Source organism: Hippopotamus amphibius, chromosome 15 (assembly GCF_030028045.1).
Source record: "Hippopotamus amphibius kiboko isolate mHipAmp2 chromosome 15, mHipAmp2.hap2, whole genome shotgun sequence".
NCBI classification, from domain to species: domain Eukaryota; kingdom Metazoa; phylum Chordata; class Mammalia; order Artiodactyla; family Hippopotamidae; genus Hippopotamus; species Hippopotamus amphibius.
The window spans coordinates 15,470,274-15,485,546 of record NC_080200.1 but is presented as its reverse complement, the minus strand read 5'-3'; the positions used below and the strand labels follow the sequence as shown (position 1 = coordinate 15,485,546).

Below are 15,273 nucleotides of genomic sequence, written 5' to 3'. Positions count from 1 at the left end.
ACCCGAGCACTATATGACCTTGGGGGAATGCCTGTCGCTCTCGGACCTCAATCTCACCATCTACAAAACTGATTCTTTCAGCCTCCCTCCTCACCCACCACCCTTCCGGTCTGCCTTGGAGCTCGGGCTTTGGAACCTACGCAGGCGCAAGAGGGGCTGCTTGATTGGCTATTTGTTGTGATGAGCCCGCAAATAGAAGCCGCATCTAAGCCCCGCCCCTTCCTGCCGCGCCTCCACGCACGCAAGTCAGCCCAGGGCACGTCGCCACCACGCGCGCTCGCACGCATGGTGCGTGATGACGTCGCGGCGGCGAGGGCGCCATCCCGGAAGCGCGAGCAAGGCCGCCAGATGTGCAGGTGCTGCTGCCACCGACGCCGGGGGCCGAGTTCAGGGTGGGGCTGGGGATGCCGGGACCTCTGGGGAGCCGGGCCGGGTCGAGCGCGGTCCCCGGGCTGTAGCGGGGTGGGGCGCGCCGCTGGCAACATCTGGGCACCCCTCCTGCGCACAGGCCTCAGTTTCCCCCTCTGCGCAGTGGGCGCGCGGGCGGCGACGTGGGCCGAATCTGGATCCCGGGCGCGGGAGTTGGAGCCGCCTGTGTGCGGGCTGTGCTGTGTCAGCCGGAACCGGGCGTTGTCCTGCTTGGGCCTCAGTTTCCCCGCTTCACAGGGGCGGGGCATGAGGGGATTTGTGAGCCTCGCCCCCCTCGCGGGTTTTGCTGAGCTTGGGCAGCCAAATTAAATTCTGTTAAATGACCTGGGTGGAGTCGCGGCGCCTCTCCTCATTGGTGTGTGTGTGTGACCTTGGCCAACTGAGCCCACCCCTGTGAGCCTTAGTTGACCTCGGTGATGGTAGTGTCTTCCTCGTAGGGGTGATTGGGGATTAAATGAAGTGCTATACAAGTGTTTGTTGTGTATTCATGGAAGCATCTGGGAGGCCTAGTTGGAATACTGATTCCTGGCCCCGTCCTAGGATTTCTTAACACTCCCCTTAGAGAAACTGCTTGCTCAGAGAGAGCCCAGCGCCTCTTGGAGGTGAAGGGATTCTCCCAAGGTCACACATCCTCTCTCCGTGTCCCCCATGAATATGTTTGGAACAGGAATCAGAGGCCATGCTGGGTCATTTTCACCCTGTATGTGGGCAAGACTAGCAGTTAGTCAGGGAAGGCTTCCTGTGAGAGGCAGCTGGTTGGGGGAGTGTACCTTGAATCCCTCTGCGCTCACACCTAGGAGCTAGAGACAGGAAAGAGCCCTGTTTTGTAGCAGAACCATTTCCCACAGGTCCAAATCCTGTGCCTGCCAGGCTCTGGGCTTCCGGCCACGTGACTCTGTCCTTTGTGAGCCTGTGTCCTTTTTTTTGTTTTTAGTGGCACACGGGCTTAGTTGCTCCGCGGCACGTGGGATCTTCCTGGAGCAGGGATTGAACCCGTGTCTCCTGCATTGGCAGGCAGATTCTTAACCACTGCGCCACCTAGGAAGGGCCCCGTGTCCTCTTCATACACGGTCTTCTATGGAAATGTGGAGTGTGTGGGTGTCCATACCAGGCACATAGTAGGAGCTCAAACATGGTGATGAGGAAGAGGGGTATTTCATCAGGTGTGGCAATTCATCTCCAGAAGGCACTTAGGATAGCCAGATTCAGGGCACAAATAGATATGTACTCTTGGCCTTTGTGGTGTTGGGGCAAAAGAAAATACTAGTTGCTAACATTTGTAAATGAGGTGATTTCACAGGAAAAAGAAATCCATATTTTAGTTTTTTTTTTCCTGGAAACAGTTAGAAGTCTGGCAGGAATCAGGTGCTGTAAGAAGCAGCTGTCCTGTCACAGGTAGATACTGAACATCAGAGTCCCACTTTTGTGGATCCTGTGGACGGTGGGCATTTGAGTTGTGACCCACGTTCACTGGCTGTGTGACAATAGCCCAGTTCCTTAGTCTCTGAGCCTCAGTTTTCTCATATATAAATAAGGCTGGTAACAATTGCCAGTATTTGAAATTGGTGTCTTGTTTAGCATACAGTAGGTGGGTAGATGAAGTGGGCTCTGAAAGCCCTTCCTGATCCTGTGTGTGAATCTTAACCAATTGCAAGTGAGCCTTTCTGTTGGCCATTAAATGTGCAGACCCCAGAGCCAAGCTATGTCAGGATTCTGGGTTTTTCCTGAACCCCCTCAGAAGTGTCAGTGCTGGAGTTGTGGCTCTTCCTGCCCTAGTATGGTCCAGGAAGTCCCCACCTGCCGGGATGGCATCTGTGTGCCACGGAAGCTGGGGACCAGGAGCCACAGAGCCATCTGGGTTGCTGAGGCCCACAGCTTGGCTGCCAGTGCCTGAAATTCTTGGCTTTAACTTGCTAGTATAAGTCTAGCTTCAGAGCTGAGTTTGAAAGTTTCTGTTTGCCTTCACCAAATTAAATTCTGGCAACCCCTTGCTGTGAACCAGGTTCCGGGCTGGGCTTTGGAGACAGAGCAGTGAGCAAGACACACACACCTCTGTTCTGTCGGAGCTGACATTGCTGTGGGGGTGACAGGCAAATGGGTCAACTGATAACCAATTTCAGGAAGAGATGAGACAGTGGAGCAATTAAAAAAAGGTGAAAGGATAAGATTGGCCAGAGTAGGGGGTAATCATCAAAGACCTCCTGGAAGAGAAGGCATTGGAAGGGGTGATGATTTGAGGGGGCAGCCATGGATGTTCTATCAGTAGGGACAGAAGGTGCAAAGGCCCTGTGGTAGCAAAGGCAGGGAGATGTGGGAGGAGGGTGGCAGATCTATGCTGGAGGAAGGTGCCTGTGGCTTCAGGCACATGGAGAGTCGGGTGTGGAGGTGGGAGGGTTGATAGAATTCTCATGTGCTTGGGTGCAAGTTATGAATAGAAACTCCTGTGGTTCTTGAAACACCCCTGAATTCCTGGGATGACAAAGCTGAGGCTCAGGTGGCATAACCCAGTTACGGATATGTGGCCTGCAGGGTTCCCAGCCCCTCCTCTCCATCCCACTTCCCCCACTTCCTGATGCAGACTGAAAACTCTTTCTTCCTGCCTATTTCAGGCAGCGGAGGAGGAGGAAGAGATGGACCCCCCGGACTCGGCCTCGAGGGTCTTCTGTAGCCGCATCCTGAGCATGGTGAACGCAGACGATGTCAACGCCATCATCCTGGCCCAGAAGAACATGTGAGTGGAGGCCAAGGGCCCTGGGCCCCCGGCGTGGGAAGGAAATCCATTTGCTGGCCAGCATTCTTGCTCTGCCCGCCTCTACCCCGGGCCCACACTGGTGATAAAATGAAGGAAATGAGCAAATCTGCTGGCTGGCTCCAAAGTAAATTCCTTCCTGGTCTGGAGGCGAGGCCTTGGCACAGGAAGCAGGGCTCTGGGACAGTTTCGCAGCTGTGGACAGTTTGGCGGGGGCCGCAGCAGCGCCTGTCCTGAGGTTTGGGGTGGGGAGATTTGTGGGGGATGAGGAAGGGGCTGCTGGGGGATTTAAGGGAGCCAGTCGGCTCACTTCCTGTTGGGAACCTATTCTCTCAGAGCCTAGGCTGTCTCTACAGAGCATCCTGGGTCACTTAGAAGGGCCATGAATGGCCTTTGCCCTCTTTGGGGCTTGGCATTGTGGCCACCACAGCCTTATCCTCATTCCGGCCTGCTCTGTGGGGAAGAAGGGCTGACACAACCTTGGGATGGAAGACGGTTTCCTGGGGCTTTATTATTCTTTTTAAGCCAAAGGCTCTTCCTTCCATTTACAACACAGCACAGACCTGATACCTTACCTTTCTCACCCTGTGACGGGGTGCTCTGTGTGTTTGGGTCTCAGCAATACTTATCTTCCTCCTAGGTCTTTAGGTCAGATTCAGACCAGGCCCTAGGGAACTCCCAGTCTGAGGGGAGACAAAGTCAGACTTGAACCTTCCTGACCTTAGGGTGTCAGGGCTGGGCCAGAGAAAGAACCAGGGGCTAGGGGAGTCAGAGAGTCAAAGAGTCTGCTTGAGGGAGAGGGTTAAGGCTGCATGAGAAGGGCACACTTGAGTAGGGTTTTTGAGTAGGGTTTTGAAAGTTGAATAGGAGTTTGCTAGCTGTCTCAAACACCAGGTAGAGCTCCATAGGACAAGGGAATGGTCTATGCAAAGGTCCTGGAGCAGGAAGGGGCCTAGCAGGGTCAGCTGGCAGGGCCCTGGAGGCTGAACAGAAGAGTCGGTGCCCTTTTTTCCACCGCCAGGTTGGACCGCTTTGAGAAGACCAACGAGATGTTGCTCAACTTCAACAACCTGTCAAGTGCCCGCCTGCAACAGATGAGCGAGCGCTTCCTGCACCACACGAGGACTTTGGTGGAGATGAAACGGGACCTGGACAGCATCTTCCGCAGGATCAGGTGGGTGCTTGGCCTTCCAGCCTCTGCCTCCCCCTCCAAGCCTCGGGTTCCTCCTCTTTTCAGTGTGAGCCGTCCTCTCCACGTAGCAGGGCGGTGGGGACATTCAGCTTGTTTGTTTTACGAGGCTTCATCGCACACGTAGTATTAGAGAAGATCTGAAACTCTTGGAGTTTCTGAATTTAAACTTTATTCCTTTTTTGAAAATGCAACATAGCACCTGACCCATAATGCAAAAGGCAGGCAGGAGCAGACAGTGAAAGGCTATCCTCTGTCCCCTTTGGCCTCCACCCAGGCCTTCCCTCAAGAGGAAAATGAGATTGCCGGGGTTTGTGAGTCCTTCCTGAGCCGGTTTCCTTGAGGCCAGGGAAAGACGATGTCCAAGTTCCCAGCCACACAGAATGCCTGACACGGCCCCTGGAGCTCGCATCAGCACTGCTGCTGCTGCTGGGGTGCCCAGCCTGGAACATGCTGGCTCTACAGCCGTATTTCTAGCTGACTGTGCCGCTTCCTCTGTCCCGGGGGCAGCTGCGTCTGCTGGCAGAGCAGGTGCCACAGACCGAGGGCAGCATGTTTCTTCGGAGTAAGCTCTGTGCAGAAATCATAAGACAGGCCGGATAAATCCTTTATAAAAGTGCATCTTTTCTGGGACATCTCACCAGGCTGGCTGCCCACGTGTGGTGCTGCAGGGGTGGGGGTAGAGCAGGAACCCTAAAGGTTGACACCTTTTGTGTGTATCTGTGTCAGTCGGGAAGGAGATAAGTGTGTCCACCCAGGCAGGGAGGCAGCAGCGGTGGTACTTCAGGGTGGGAGAGAGGTGGGGGGCGGGGCGGTGATGGCTGGCCATAGTCAAGGGTGAGAGGCTGCTTTGAAGACCCTTTTGTAATTCTTTGTAAAGGGAATTGCATTACTGCAGGTAAAAAGGCAAAACCAGCAGGTTAAAAAGGGAAGCAGATGCTTCTCTGTGAACTTCAGTTTAGTGACTGCCAGTGTTCGGTGTTTGGGTTTTGGAGTCAGCCCTCCTGGCCCCCATAGACATCCTCAACCCGGGGATGGAGGGACAGGCTGGGACAGGTCACCCAGAGGAGTGCCTGCTGAGGCACGGGGAAGGGGAGCTTCCTGGAAGGTTGTCCTGCTAGAAGAGGGTTAGACGTGAGGCACTGCAGGTAGAGGGCCCAGCCAGCAGGCAGACCCAGCACTGAGGACACGCGGAAGCTGGGTGACAGACAGCTGGGTAGTTGCCATCCATCCTGGGGGTGGGAGGTCCATGGGCTGAGTGCCTAGTCCTACCTCCAGCCCTGGAGCAGAGTATGACAAGCAGTGAGGGGGAGGTTCCTGGCCTGCACCAGACCCAGCCTGTCCACTCAGCAGGTTCAGCCCTGTGTGCCTTCCCTTCCCCTGCAGGACACTGAAAGGGAAGCTGGCCAGGCAGCACCCGGAGGCCTTCAGCCGTAAGTGTCACCCAGAGCTCCTGCATCCCGCTTCTGGGCTCTGCGCCCTTGGATGTCACTGCCCTCAGCCCAGGGCTGGCTTCTGGAAGATCACTTCAGGGGCTGACACCAAGTCTGGTCCCTGGTGGGCAGTGGGTCCAGCAAGACCTGGGGCAGGGACGGGAGTACTGGCCTGATCTTGGCAACCTGCGGAGCAGGTTTTGGGACCAGAGTCTCCTCCCTTGGGGGAGGTCACACGAGGGAATGTGGACAAGAATGATGACAGTCCTTAGCCTAGTGAATGTCACATACCCCTAGGAGCCAGACTGTTACCCACAACCACCTGGGAGGTGGGAGCTGTGCCTAGAGGGGCAGTGATTTGTCAGAGGAAGCACAGAGTCTGCCATGCTGAGCCTCAGTTTAGCCAGTCTACGGAATGGGGCAATAGCTCCCCACTCCAGGGCCGCTGACAACCACAGGCACGAAGGCAATGCCGTCATTCCCAGTTTATAGAGCAGGGAGCTGAGACACGGGCAGGTGAGGGGCCTAGCCCAAGTGACACAGTCGAGAGGGCAGAGCCAGGTTCAGGCTTGCCCCCAGGGCCCATGGAGGCCTGACCCCAGAGAACCTGAGTCTTTACCTCACCTCACCTTAAAGAGAGGCCTCTCACCTGCTTGGGGCTCAGCTTCCTCATCTGTAAAATCAACCAAGGCATGTGGCATGGGGTGGGGGTAGCTGTCAGGGGTCCCGGGCCCAGTTAATCCCTCATTACAGTGCATGACATGATGACTAAGCCAACTCCTGGGCCTGCTTCCCCCAGACATCCCGGAGGCGTCCCTCCTGGAGGACGAGGATGAAGACCCCATCCCACCCAGCACCACAACCACCATTGCCACCTCGGAACAGAGCACAGGCTCATGCGACACCAGTCCCGACACAGTCTCGCCCTCCCTCAGCCCCGGCTTCGAGGACCTGTCCCACGTCCGGCCCAGCTCCCCTGCCATCAATGGCCGCAGCCATACAGATGATGAGGAGACACCGGGCGAGTAGCCCTACTCCCAGGAGCTCCGAGGGGTCTCAGGGCAGCAGCGACACCACTCCCCAGATGTCTGAGGTGGCAGTGAGTAACCCTGCCTTGAGACGGTCAGCTTTGCCACCCTACTCTGTCATTTGGGGCTCAGTGGGGGACAAGGCTCCCTCCCTGGGGATCTATCATTCCCACTCCTTCCTCACTGAGAACCTCTCTCTTCTGTAGACGCCTCTGCCAGGCCAGGGAATGACCAGTCCAGCTGGAGTCATCGGGTTGGGCACAAGGGAGCTTTTCCTGAGCCAGGCCTGAGGTCTGCTCTGAACAACACTTAAAGGTTCCCAGAGACCAGAGCCAGATGTCCTCTGCCCAGCACCCTGGTCAGGACCTCCTCAAGGTGGCTACGCACTGTCATGTCGAGTCCACCCCAGCCCACCCCTGCGCCTACTAATTCTGGTCTCCTTGCCCCTTGCTCCAATGAAAGTATTGAATACTTTCTCCAGTCATTATCTCAAGGAAGTTTCTGAGACAGTTGTAGAAGGCTCAAGACGGAGATCAGCCATCCACTCAGCACCGAGCCTGGTTAGGTCCTGTTTCTGTGACCAGAGGTGTGGACCCTGGGGGCCCAGCAGGCTTCTCCTGGGGCCTCCATGGAGCAAGCTGAGCCACCTTGGAAAACAGAGTTAAGTGAAATATTTTTGTACCCGATGTTTACAGATGCTGTTGGGAAGTTATCAATAAAAAGACTCTGTTACTAAAAAGGGAAGGGTGCACTTAGCAGTGGCTTCCTTCCATCCTTGGGCCCAGCAGTCCAGAATGGGGGCAAGTGCTGGATGTGGGACAGGATGGTTATGGACAGCCAGGGACTATTGGGCTGGAAACAGATGTAGCTGCTTTGAGCGGGAATTTCCAGTGGCGGCACCCGTAACAACTCGACTTCCTATCACCACCTAGCCCTTCAAGCATGCTATTCCCACTGCTGGCAACATTATTTCCTTACCTCCTTGAATATCTCCTCTTCCAAATCTCAGCCCCAAGGTAGGCTCCTCAGGGAGCTAGGCGGGGCCCCATTCCCCATCAGACGCTCTCCCAGAGTCCCCTCATCTTGGAAGCACTTAGGAATTACGTTATTAAAGACCTCTTCCCAGACTTCATAGTGTCCGCTTTTGCCTGGTCCATAGGGGGCGCCCGGAAGTGCTCAAGGAAATAAGGTACCAAACCCACAGGTAACTTCTCAGCCCTCACCTCTTTCCGGCGCCCAGCACTTTTTAGCCATCCATGAATCTCCTCCGTCCTATATCCAAAACAGACCCTGGGTCCCACCCCATTTCCCTGAGTGAATGCACCAGCCCCACCTGGTCTTCGTGCTCCTGTACGGACCCGCCCCGAGATCCATCTGTGCGCAGCGGCCAAAGAGCCTCCAGTGGCTCCCAGGGGTCTAGCACGTTCGGCCCTTACTCCGCCTCCTGCCAAGACCCTTGCGTCTTGGACCCGCAGACCCCCTGCTTAACGCCTTCGCTTTAGCACCAAAGTCGCCCCTACTCTGTTTAAATATTTCCGGAGCACCCGCTGCGTGCTGGCAGTCTTCAAGCGGCCTGGAGACAGCGGGCAGAAACACCTGGAAAGGTGCGGCATCCTTCCTACGTGACCCGACGGGCGGGGCTCACACCCGGAAGCGCTGGGCCACGGTCGCCCACAGGCACCGGCGGCTTCATCCAGCCAGCACCCAACATGGGGGCGGGGCGGGGCGGGGCGCGACGCGCGGCGCGGATTGTGACGCAGGCGCGCAGCGTGCTCGGTGCGCAGGCGCTTTCGGCGGCGAATCGGCGGTTTCCGGCCCCGCCGCCCTCTTTCTCTTCAACGAGGCGGCCGAGCAGGTTGGTGGTGGCGGCCAGGCGGCTTGGCCCCGGGCCGGGTTGGGCGGTAGGCTGCGGGGGACCGCGGGGGCCCAGGCAGCGGAGGGGGCGGCCTGGAATCCGTCTAGGCGAGCTAGGCCCTGCGGGGCGGCTTAGCAAGGCGTATTGGGCCGGGTTTCGAGCCCGAATTGGGCCCCGCGGGGGGAATCCGGCTTGTGGAGGGAGAGCCTGCGCTCTCCGCCGTCCCCAGTTATCTGACGAGGCCTTGGGGCGAGGATGTGACCTTCGGGGCGGATCCGATTTAATGGCGAAGGGTATTAACTGTAACTTTTTCTCTTGCCAGTCCGTTTAAAAATAGCCTTTGCGGGGTTGGGGGGTGGGATGAATTGGGAGATTGGGATTGCCGTATATACATTATTAGTAAGGAAAAGAGTCAAATTGTATACTTTAAATGTACGCAGTTTATTGTATGTCAGTTATTTCCATAGAAGTTCTTAAAATATTAAGCTTTTGAGCTGAGTTTCTACCTACCTCCGTTTTTAAATCTGTAAGGAGAGTCTGGTAGTAGCAACAATTTTCTACTTGGAAAGTGAGAAAATGAAAACACCTGTGTAAACAAGTATCAGGCACGTTTGTTATTTATAGACTGGATCAGAGGAAGTGTGGTTTTAGGATTAGGGCATAACCCAGAAGGAAGCCAGAGTTTTGAGTGTCTGAGCTTGGACTTAGGAGACTGCACTGTAGGGAGGAAAGCCTGTGTGTTGGGATACCCACCCAGGCTGCAGAAAGAGCTGGGACTGATGTGGGAGAGGAAGGGTGGGACCTCCAGACCACGCTTGGGGAAGATATGCTTGGCCGGTGGTGCCCTGTACTTCTTGTTCCATCTTCAGAGTTGAAGCTGCAGACTTGATGGGGTGGAAGGAAACAGGCACTGGGGCAGACCTGCAGTTGAGGTCGATGCAGATACAGGGCAGGCAGGAGCTAAGACTGGCCAGCCTGTGAGCTCAGGCTGCTCAGACCTTTAGTGCTCACCACTCCACCCATCTGTTCTCCCCCCTCTCTCCCCAGCAGACGCAGAGATGCAGATTTTTGTGAAGACTCTGACGGGCAAGACCATCACCCTCGAGGTCGAGCCCAGTGACACCATTGAGAATGTCAAAGCTAAAATCCAAGACAAGGAGGGTGAGTTGAACTGGGTCTGGGTTCGCTGTCCTGTGTGGAATGGGTGCTTGGACAGGTATTAGCCGTGCCCATGCCTCCCCTGTGTGATCTCGGGAAGGCACAGCCTTCCCTTGTCCTCTCTACCTCAGTTTCCCTTTTGACAGATTGGGGGTGATCCTGGCACAGCCCTGTGGAGGGAGGGGAGAGCTGCCGGTGGTATGCTTGCCAGAGCTTCAGTAACTGAAGTACTCTCTCCTTAGGCATCCCGCCTGACCAGCAGCGTCTGATTTTTGCGGGCAAACAGCTGGAGGATGGCCGCACTCTGTCAGACTACAATATCCAGAAAGGTATGGGGTGGGGTGGCTAGACAGGACCTCAGTGAGGTCCAGGACCTGGGATGGGGCACTGACAGCCTCTTTGGCACCGGGAAGGGGCTGGAAAGGAGGATGGTTCTTAAGGTGAGGCTCAGATGGGGCTGAGGAGTGTTGGCTTTGTAAGGTACTGTTTTCATCGCTGGAAAGCATCTCATGATCTTCACCAGAGTTTCTAATTGATCATGGTTTCTCATGTTCTTATTCACTTTTTTTTCCTTAAGGTTTGTGTGTGTTTCTTAATGTGATAACTACTGTAAAGAAAATCGGCGCCACTCTGCATCAAAAGATTTAAATGTCTTGCTTAGCAAAGTAAAAGGTCATCCTTGCACCACTTAGAAATTGCCTTGCCCGTGGGGAAACCCAGATGGGCACCACCATTGATGTATATTTTATATTTATATTAGTCTCAGACTCCCCGAAAAATGGTGGCAAATGACAATGTGGAGGTTTTGTGGGGTGGGCTGGGCTGATGTGTCCCCCATCACATGTGAGAAGCTCTGGTCTACTGGGCACTGGAAGCTGCCCTGCACCTGTGGGACTGAGGTCACTGTCTCTCTCTGCCCTTCATCTCCTGTAGAGTCCACCCTGCACTTGGTGCTCCGTCTGCGAGGTGGCATCATTGAGCCTTCCCTCCGCCAGCTCGCTCAGAAATACAACTGCGACAAGATGATTTGCCGCAAGTATGCGCTTAGGTGTGGGGGGTGGGCTGGCCCTGGTGGGCATCGAGATGTGCCCTCACCACTCCTTTGTGTCCTTGAACAGGTGTTATGCTCGCCTGCACCCCCGTGCTGTCAACTGCCGCAAGAAGAAGTGCGGCCACACCAACAACCTGCGCCCCAAGAAGAAGGTCAAATAAGGCTCCTCCACCGGCTTCTCCTTTGCCCGCAGGGCAGCCTCCTGCCCAAGCCCCATCGCCCTGGGGCCTGAATAAAGTTTCCCTTTCGTTGACTGGAGCAGTAACTGGTGTCCATGTGGCTGGTCTGTCCAATGGGGAGGTGGCTGAGGTGCGGGCATCTCCTTTAGGGACTTCCCGTTACTCAATTCTTCATAGCCCTTGGGGGTCTTCTGTCCTGGGTTCCAGTGGTCTTATCTGTAAAATGGGCCATGGTTCCTGCTCTTCATGTCTGAAGTTGTAACCACAGCACAGGTAAGGCTCAGTCATGGCCCTCTGCACAGAGCCTAGTGAGCCCACCCATCTGGGTTTTGTCATCTGTAATATGGAAATAAAGACCCTCAGCCTAGGGACTGGTGGGACCTGGTGGGGCACATTAACCCTCACATGTGGGCCCTGGAGGTGTCCAGGGGTGGGTAGGAAGGAACACTCCCGCCTGGTGTGTGAAACACCTGTTCTCAATTTTGACTGACCGTTAGGAGCTCCTGGGCCCCATCCAAGACATGATGTCTGTCAGGTGAGGGTTGTGGTGCCTTGGCAAGGCCACGCTTTTCTTTGTCTTGGGGTGATTTGGGCTTGGTGTAGGTGACAACGCAGGGTTAGATAGTGATCCCTGAGAAGAGCTGAGACCTGGAGTGCCTCCCGTGAGTTTCATTTTTGTCAATTGCTCCCTCCTCCCTAAGGGCAGGCCACCACCATCTTTCTGGCCTACCACATGTCCACTCCTGGAGGAGGAAGCTTCTGAAGCTCAAATAAGGTGGTGTGTCTTCAGCTCCCGGGCCTTCTCAGAACCCGTAAGAGCCCCTGCCACACACACCTCTCAGCCCCTCCCCAGACTCCCACCTCAGGGCCTTTCCACAGGCGCTCCCCTTCAGCTCAGAACGGTGGAAAATCTGTGGGCTGGGTTCCAGCCACCTGAGCTCTCCAGTGTCAGAACCTGCGTTCAGGACCCACTCGTCACGACCTTGTGGCATTAGATGATGGATAATCACTTCTTGGGTTCAATTTTCCTTATTTGAGAGGGAATGGGATGTGAGGAAGTAAAGTCAGGTGTTGACAGAAACAAACCGAGGGGCAGCCTTGCTGTGTACAGAACCCTACATATAAGGTCGAAAACGTTAAGGCAGGTGCCGCACGGGAACAAGCACAGGGGTGGGGGGGGGGTGGGTGGAGGGCGTCAGGCCCGAGAATCCCCCAGTCTTCGTTTCCTTCCCATTCTTCCCCTGGGGTCTCCGGGTTAGCTGGCCGTCCCAGACTGGGTACAGAGGCCTCCGGGCCTGCAGGGGGCGCCAGGTGCAGCGGAGCAACCTGCTCCCGGGCGGGGCCAGAGCTGCGCAGTCATGATCACCACGGAGGCCGCGGCAGAGTCCGCTGTCCCCGCGGTGCCCAGTGATGCGACCGCCACTGGAATCCCGGAGCGCGAGGAGCTGGTGTGGCCCTGGGTGAGCTCGAGCCCGAGCGGGAACTGGCGTGGGGCGGGCGGTGCAGGCCCGGGGGCGCCGGCTTCATGCTCTAGCCATGCCCCCCGCCTCGCAGAAAGATGCCCCGATCCCGGCGCTGGTGCAGCGCATCCACCAGTTGCAGGCTGAGCGCGCGCAGGCCTTCCGCCGGCTGGAGGAGTAAGTGCGGGCGTAGGGGAGGGGAGGGGTCGCAGTGTTCAGCCCCAGCCCACTCCGGGGATGGGCGTGCCTTGGGGGAGGAACTGGGTCCCTGAGCGGCCGCGGTGGCAGAGGTGGGGCGGGGTTTGCGGGGAGACCAGATCGCTCCCTTCCCCACGCGCAGGGGTGGGCCCGTCTCGGGTTACCCCGGGGGAGTGAGAACGTCCTCCACACTCCGGGGTCTGGAGACACTTCTTGGGGGGCTCTCAGGTGGTCAGTGCGGGTGCAGGGCTTGAGAGCCGGGGCCGTAGCCTCAGGACCCCCACCTGCCGCAGAGGCCACCGCCAGTACCTGAGCAGCGGCCCGCCCTACGACTTCCCGCGCTACCGGAGCACAGTACACGAGGTGACCCAGGCCTTCGCCGCCGCCTCGCGGGAGGTGCTGGCGGTGGAGGCCGAGCTAGCCGGACCCCGAGCGCGGCCGCTGCTCGCGAGCCACGTGCGCAGGCTGCAGCAGCTGGAGGAGACGCGCCTGGCTACGGTGAGGCCCCGCCCCCCGGCCACGTGTGCCCCAACCCCGCGGCTTGTCTCTCTGGCCTTGGCCGACTGTGCACCCCTTGGGAGAGGGGGCCAGCTTCCGTCCCCCCAAACCCTGCCCCTGGCGCCCCAGCACCCCCTCTTCCTGCCCACCTCAGTCGTCCATTAAGATTCCACTCGAGAGTCTCAGGCTTAGCCCTCTCCTGCCCGCCCCCACTTTCATTCGGGTTTTTAGTCCCAGGACACGCCCACTCCACCCCAGACCGCGCCCCGCCAACGCTCCTCCCCGGGCTCCTCCCGGTGCCGCAGGTCTGGTACTCAGCCGCCTGCAGATTGGGGGCCTTGGATTTCCAGGCCACGTCCCCTTCCGAGTTAACCCTAGATCCCAGCCCAGGTTCTGGGCCTTTTCCTCCCGCTAGGGATCCAAGGCCCAGCCTGCTCTGCCTCTACAGCCAATCCTGACCGAGATACACTGCCATGCCAGGCCAAGTCCACGTGAAGCCACGCCCACATCACACACTTCGCTGGGATTCCCAGGCCACGCTGCTTTAGAGACCCAATCCCAGTCTAGGTTTTTGGCCTTTCACTCTGGGAGTAAAACGCTCTGGCTGGTCCCTGAGACTGTGAGACTCCGCCTACTTTACGCCCCACCGCCCCCGACACCAATCCCTGGCTGAGATTTCACCGTTCTTCCCCTTCCCCGCCTACATGTGGTCAGGCCCATGTTGCCCTCTGCACCGATTCTAGGGGCCTGACCGCTCCGCCCGGACCTCGGGAGCCCCTCTAAACCTAATCCTACATTCCTCCTGCACTGGATACCGCCCCTTGAGACTCCCGCCTGCTGTGGCCCCACCGTTGTGCCTTCTTTCTGGGTGCTTCACTGTCTCTTCCTCCCTACAATGTGGGAGGGCAGGGGGTGGCCTCTGCCGGCTGTGACATCCTCCTTGCTGCCCGCTCCCCAACCAGGTGGCCCTGCTGCAGCTGATGGGGACACCAGAGCTGACTGAGCAGGAGGACAGCCAGCAGATGCACCAGCTGAAGATGAAGTGAGTGCTGCCTCCCAGTGGGCTGACGATCTGCACATGCACCCTTGGGGCCCCCATCCCCAGCCAGGTGTGTCCCAGGGCTGGCAAGGTCAGACTGTGCCGACCCTCTGGACCTGCACACAACCCTTAGGGTGTGCACACCAGAGTCCTCACTTGGTGACTCCTAGATCTCCTATGTACACGCGCACATGCCCTGCAATTTCACACCAGACTCGCTGTGCATTTCCAGGACACAGCTGCGCCACCTCACAAACGCCAGTCCTGCTCACGTGGCTCAACTCCGAGCTTGGACACGGTCGCTTAGGCCCCACCAGGCACGTGCCTGCACATTCCTGCCTTTAGCCCTCCAAGCACACCCATGTGCCCATCCACTAGACATCTGCCACAGTCACCCTGCACACCGTCCTGATGGCACTCACCCACTCAAGATGGCCTTTCCTCTTGCCACTCTGACCCGAGGGACCATCCCTCCCCCCAGGCACCTAAATGGTCCTCCCGGCTGCTAGTGCTGCCTGGAGGTTGGGCGGCAGGAAGGAGGGCCCGGGCCTTGCCACAGCCCCCTTGGAGCCGCACAGCGGTGGCTAATTCGCACCATCTGGGTTTTATTTATAGTTTCCATCCACTCTTGTAGGGTAATTAAAACCATGGAAGCGATCAGTGAGGTTCTCCAGGACCTCAGGTTTGATGCGGAATCTGCTGAGTGATGGTGGCTCTCCAGGGACAAGTCAAGGGAGATGGGAAATGGGGCATACGGCGCCCTGCTGCCCTGACCGCCAGCTGGCTGGGGTCACTCCCCACCGGACCACTGACCCTCTTCGAGTTCGCCTCCCCTCTCATAATAAAGAACCTAAAGAACCTTTTGTCTGCAGCTGCTCCACTGTCTCTGTGTCCTGCGGTGCCGGGGTGGCATCCCACAAAGCCGGGGGTGGCGGGTTCAAGATTCCCCCACTCCATGACTGTAGAAACTCTGGTGTTTTGAATCACACTCTCCAAGGAGTTTAGAA

At 57.3% G+C, this 15,273-nt stretch overlaps 3 protein-coding genes across 11 annotated transcripts; all 3 read left to right on the top strand.

Moving 5' to 3' along the window:
* The first annotated feature begins 244 nt into the window (after positions 1-244).
* On the top strand, positions 245-8,146 carry KXD1 (KxDL motif containing 1). Of its 7 annotated transcripts, XR_009049231.1 has the most exons (7): positions 245-356; positions 3,039-3,160; positions 4,200-4,352; positions 5,754-5,800; positions 6,736-6,899; positions 7,035-7,203; positions 7,310-7,572. XR_009049231.1 is itself a non-coding variant. In XM_057709545.1 (6 exons), the coding sequence occupies exons 2-6, from the start codon at positions 3,060-3,062 to the stop codon at positions 8,144-8,146; spliced, it is 624 nt and encodes a 207-aa protein (XP_057565528.1). In that variant the 5' UTR covers positions 245-356; positions 3,039-3,059. The 7 variants fall into 7 exon arrangements, 4 of the variants coding, with proteins under 4 accessions (XP_057565528.1, XP_057565530.1, XP_057565532.1 ...); XR_009049230.1 differs by adding an exon at positions 7,988-8,126 and having other exon boundaries at positions 6,736-7,488; XR_009049232.1 differs by having other exon boundaries at positions 6,600-6,899; positions 7,035-7,572.
* A 402-nt stretch (positions 8,147-8,548) lies between these two features.
* Positions 8,549-11,157, top strand: UBA52 (ubiquitin A-52 residue ribosomal protein fusion product 1). Its single transcript, XM_057709550.1, has 5 exons — positions 8,549-8,683; positions 9,731-9,844; positions 10,084-10,170; positions 10,775-10,877; positions 10,960-11,157. The coding sequence occupies exons 2-5, from the start codon at positions 9,742-9,744 to the stop codon at positions 11,051-11,053; spliced, it is 387 nt and encodes a 128-aa protein (XP_057565533.1). The 5' UTR covers positions 8,549-8,683; positions 9,731-9,741; the 3' UTR covers positions 11,054-11,157.
* Positions 11,158-12,392: 1,235 nt separating this feature from the next.
* Positions 12,393-15,128, top strand: REX1BD (required for excision 1-B domain containing). 3 transcript variants are annotated; one of them, XM_057709283.1, is made up of 5 exons: positions 12,393-12,531; positions 12,626-12,708; positions 13,023-13,227; positions 14,190-14,269; positions 14,901-15,128. In XM_057709283.1, the coding sequence occupies exons 1-5, from the start codon at positions 12,430-12,432 to the stop codon at positions 14,971-14,973; spliced, it is 543 nt and encodes a 180-aa protein (XP_057565266.1). In that variant the 5' UTR covers positions 12,393-12,429; the 3' UTR covers positions 14,974-15,128. The 3 variants fall into 3 exon arrangements, with proteins under 3 accessions (XP_057565266.1, XP_057565265.1, XP_057565267.1); XM_057709282.1 differs by having other exon boundaries at positions 12,999-13,227; XM_057709284.1 differs by having other exon boundaries at positions 12,999-13,227; positions 14,882-15,128.
* Positions 15,129-15,273: the final 145 nt, after the last annotated feature.